The sequence below is a fragment of the Austrofundulus limnaeus genome, unplaced genomic scaffold, assembly GCF_001266775.1.
Source record: "Austrofundulus limnaeus strain Quisiro unplaced genomic scaffold, Austrofundulus_limnaeus-1.0 Scaffold0, whole genome shotgun sequence".
In the NCBI taxonomy this organism is placed as follows: Eukaryota; Metazoa; Chordata; class Actinopteri; order Cyprinodontiformes; family Rivulidae; genus Austrofundulus; species Austrofundulus limnaeus.
Genome location: NW_013952402.1, coordinates 6,505,628 through 6,510,264, shown reverse-complemented (window position 1 = coordinate 6,510,264; position 4,637 = coordinate 6,505,628). Strand labels below are relative to the sequence as shown.

The 4,637-nt window shown below is 38.3% G+C and overlaps 1 protein-coding gene across 1 annotated transcript in view; it reads right to left on the bottom strand.

Moving 5' to 3' along the window:
- Positions 1–235: 235 nt before the first annotated feature.
- oprm1 (opioid receptor, mu 1) overlaps positions 236–4,637 on the bottom strand; it is a gene marked incomplete at its 5' end in the record, with an annotated part of 6,654 nt that continues 2,252 nt past the window's right edge. The window contains 2 exon segments of the mRNA XM_014034249.1: positions 236–3,510; positions 4,334–4,517. Of these exon segments, the coding sequence (XP_013889703.1) occupies positions 3,505–3,510; positions 4,334–4,517 (190 nt within the window).

Here is a 4,637-nt window from a genome sequence, read left to right as displayed (position 1 = left end):
TAGTTTGTGCCTAAACATAATTTTTTCAAAAGTCTGACCAAAACATCAACAACAATTTAATTTCTCCACATACAGTAAGATGCTTTGGCATAAAAGGCATTAGATATGTATGAACATCTAAGCCTTTATTTATTTTTCACTAGCCTGTTTTAAATTTTTTAATACATGTCCCACTCTGAGAGAAAGAAGTGTTTATTGTCGAGAACCTAAAAATAAATCCAGAACTACAATCCAGAGGATTTTTTTTCACTTTTTATTTTGAAGCAAGAAAAAAAGGCATTAACAACACACCAAAAGCTTCAACACAACATGTACTGTGTTTCAGAACCGTAACTGAGAAATATTAGTTTACACTAAATTACATAACATGCACGCTCAYGGCCTTAAGCATGACTCGAAGTCCCGCCACGCAAAACGTACACCGCAGACGGGGACACCAGACGCTTCCCTCTGTGCCTTTAAACAAATAATAACCTGATTTTCTGTCTCATTAAAAATAGAYGCAAATAGAGCAAAATTACTGTCATCACATGCTACTGCTCAGCCACACATTTCCTTCTTGCTTTGCCTGTCACGCTCTCAGTTGTTGCGTCTACGTGACTAAATGTGTTTTCCTGCTGTTTGTGGGAAAAAATCTTGTGTAAGTGGTTTTAAAAAAAACTCTTATCTTGTGAATGTGGTTGTGCACGGAGAGGAAAAAAACAAAGAACACTCATTTATAAAATTATGAAACCGGCCTGTTGGATGTTTGAGTTTTTCTCAGACAATAACTGTCACAACATAAGAGATCAAACAAAACGTTACGATGTATTTGCCCGATTTACTGGTTGCTCCTTTATTTTTCATTTGTCTTCCTGATCCAAACACTTTGCCATGGCTGCTTTGTTTAGCTCTTGTGTTATGTAAAAGCATGAGGTCAGGTAAGTTGTGCAGAAACACAGAACAGATCCGATCAAGTGTTCTGGAAAAATGATCACTTATTTCAGTCAAGAGAGAAGCTCTCTGAGCTTTTTATGTTTAACAAATTATACATTCTTGCTGCTATGGGCACTTGACTCTGTTGCTCTTAACCAAACAGTGATATTCAAACCCCAACGACTTTTTAGAAAATAAAGCAGCCGTTCAGTAAAACGTAATGAATCTGTGCTGAAGGACACAGCTTTTTTTCTTCAATTACAAAGATAAAAAATGTTAGAAAACAATGTAATGTCTTTTTTCAGAAAGTTAGCGAACATTTTTGTTTTCCTCTTTTCACATTGACAAGTTAAAAAATGCTTTTGAACAATAAAGTAAGTTCAATCAGGCTTGCAATCATTTCCACATTTTTTGATTTCACACTGAAAACAGTAATTTTCTCTGTCGAAGGTAAAAACACGATTGTGTTAATCTGTGTTATTGGCACAATTTCTCATGAATCACCAAACAAACTTTAATGGGAGTCCAAAAACAATCACCAGATCTACAACTGAATAATGTTAACTCAATTAATTTTAACATCAAAATGGCTATGAGCTAAAACTTGTGTGGTAGTAGCTGACAGTCATTCTCAACACATAGTCCAAGTTCTAGTAGATCGTGTGTTATGTTATTTTACATAGCTCCGTCATTTCATAAAAGTTCATCTCAGTTTAAAACTGTGGCATGTAAGCCAGCGAGTGATTAAATGACTTTTTTTTGTGTTCACTATTGACATAAAAAGTGACGTTTGTCCTCACACGTTACTTGTTTGACATTACACGCAGTGCATGGATTTGCACCAAAATAAACTTCGGTAACACGACACACAGCATTTGACAACTCTTGGACCTTGAAAGCATATATAAAAAAAAACAATAACTTTGCTTCTTTTCTTTTTATTCTGCAGCTGACTGCTTCAAAATTCGAAAAGAACAATAATCAGCGGCTTATTCTTGGAAAATTGTCTGAAAGCGTCGCAACTAAGAATGGACCCATTGTGTGCTCAGTGCGGCATCACTCTTCACTTAAAGAACAAAGCAAAACATGCAAGTGAAATTCTCTCAAATGCACCGTTTAAAGTTATACGTATAGATTTATACACAGCTGTTTAGATAACAAAGCAGAATTAGTAAAATCTTACTGCAACGACTTGCAACAATTTTCATAATCTTTTTTTATATTGTATAAAAAGCAACACAATAGATACGTTTAAGATAAATACAGTTAGGGAATTATAAAAAAATACTGAATCACGTATTTGTGTAGAGCAACAACAACAACAAAAAAAGGCATCTTGCACAAAGAGTATACAACAAACATGTAAGTACAAGCAATTTTAAAGATTATAGCAGATGTCCATTCCTACTTGGCACACTTGTTAAATCCTCCAGAGGAAAAATAAGTCTATTAAATGTCATGTAATGGCTGTTAGACTGTGGTTAATCACTGAGCAACAAGAGGTTGCTCCTACAACAGCATGCGATCGGGCTGAGGTGTCTTCTGTCATTGCTGCAGAGCCTTCACAGTTTGGCACAAAGATCTACTGTAACAAACGCAAATCATTTCCTGCTGTACATTCAGAAGTTTGTCAGCTTTTGTGAAAATAAGAAACATATCGCTCCCTTTTTTTTCTTAAAAACAAAACTTAAAAGATTTCTGTTTTATGAAAAGTTTCATCCAAATCAAGTTTGATTGGCTGATTAAGGTAAAGTCTAAAGTGAAGTGAGGAAACAGGAACTTCATTGATGAAAAGAACACAACCCGTAAAGGCGACACTTTTCGTAATCCTGAAAAATGCTGCGGCCAGYGTGGCGTCGCGTAGCTCGGAGATTGGTGCTAACCGTTAGCGTCGACCCCCCGCTGCGTTCCGACTCAGACAGATTGAAAAACACAGCGGGGGCAAATGACTCCGAATTACACCTTCTATTCAGCGGAGTCTTCACGCGGGCAGAAAGCCACGGACCTTTTGAGCTGTAACAACTGTAAATCCACATTCCCCGTGACTCCCGTTGTTTTTCTGACAAGTAAAAGTACTTCTCTCAGGAGACATCCTGAGGAACTGTGGCAGAGTGGCGTGAAGGCATACGAACAATTAACAGGTTTGTCTTAAACATGTAGGAGATAACTAAGGCAAAGTAAATAAAATATTTCACTACACTAAAGTGGTTTGTCRTCTGTCTACTTACTGGTGAATGTTTCTCTCTACACAGAGCACATGAAATGAAATTAAAACTCAAAATTGCTAAACTGGACCGTGATATTCGTAATGTTTAAAGCAGATTTATTTCACTGATYTTGCTGCTTGGATGAGTTTAAAAACCAAAGATCTGTGTAGCCACATGAGCAGCAACGGGTCCACAGCCTGACTCGGTGCAAGTGAAGCGGTCCGTGCTGCTCAGCTTCTGGCCGGGTTCTGGGTTTGTGCTCGTGTGGTTCCTGTGCATGAGATTAAAGCCCCGTGGTGACCTGCGTCAGTTCTGAGTTGAGATCGTCGTTGGTGACGCCACCACAACAGCGAGCGTCCGCCGACGACCCCTCCAAGGCTAGTCATACCTGCAGAGGGGCAGCAAAGGTACAAGCTTAGGTCTATCTGTCAATTCAAAGTAAACTTTGTTTTTTTTTCATCAGAAAATTTTAACTTTTACTCAGCTGAGTGATGAACTCGCCTGTTAGCAAAATATCACATGAACTGGGAAGATTTGATTTCATTTTCATTCATGAAATAAGCTGTGTGTCTACGTACATCTATGGATAATTAGATTTGGGGAGTGTTGGTGAAKTGGGCAGAGAAGGTTAGCCTATGATCAAAAGGTTGCTGGTTCAACTCCCTGGACCATGGGCCCTTGAGCAAAGCTCTTAACCACTAAGCTCCACATGTCTGCACACGAGTCATGAGAAAAATGCAGAGAAATAATTTTTCCACCATTGAAAATAATAAAAACTCACACAACCAACTCAATTCAAGATGGCCGCCACATAGTTAAAAATAATTAGCTATTGAGCTAAAATTTGGTGTGTTAGTAGCCGAGATGCTATGACCTCTGCACATTGCATGACACTTTTGCATTAACAGTTAAAACCAACTCTGTTTTTTAAATATCTTGTGAATAGCCTAACAGACGTGACTGAACCTCTCAAACATTAATAATTAGATAAAATCAAACTGACCTTTTGGAAACATTAAAATAGTTTGACCTCAATCAATTTTACACATCTTGAGCTAAAGTGTGTCAGAAAACAGTTTCAGCAACTGAAACAGCATAATTTGAACTTCAGGAACAAAAAATAATTAGATTTAATACATCTTTTAACACTTTTGGCTTTTTTAAATTCGAACAAAATGGCCACGTGTTAAAAGCAGAGCTGCACAGATTACCTGCTGATTGGACCTTTCGCCCGTGTTTGCAGTGTTGTGTTCTCGCTGTGGGACTTTACGGCTGGTGGCTCCGGTTCTGGAGGAGTTCTGGGTCTCCAGCACTGAAGGACTCGGGGTGCAGAACTCACGGAAACAACGCTTGAAGTTCTCATCCAGGTAACCGTAAAGAACCGGGTTCAGACTACTGCAGGAGAAAACCATAAAAAAACGATTCAGCTTTGTTTATAAGTCCATTCATCCATCCATCCATCCATCCATCCATCCATCCATCCATCCATCCATCCATCCATCCATCCATCCATCC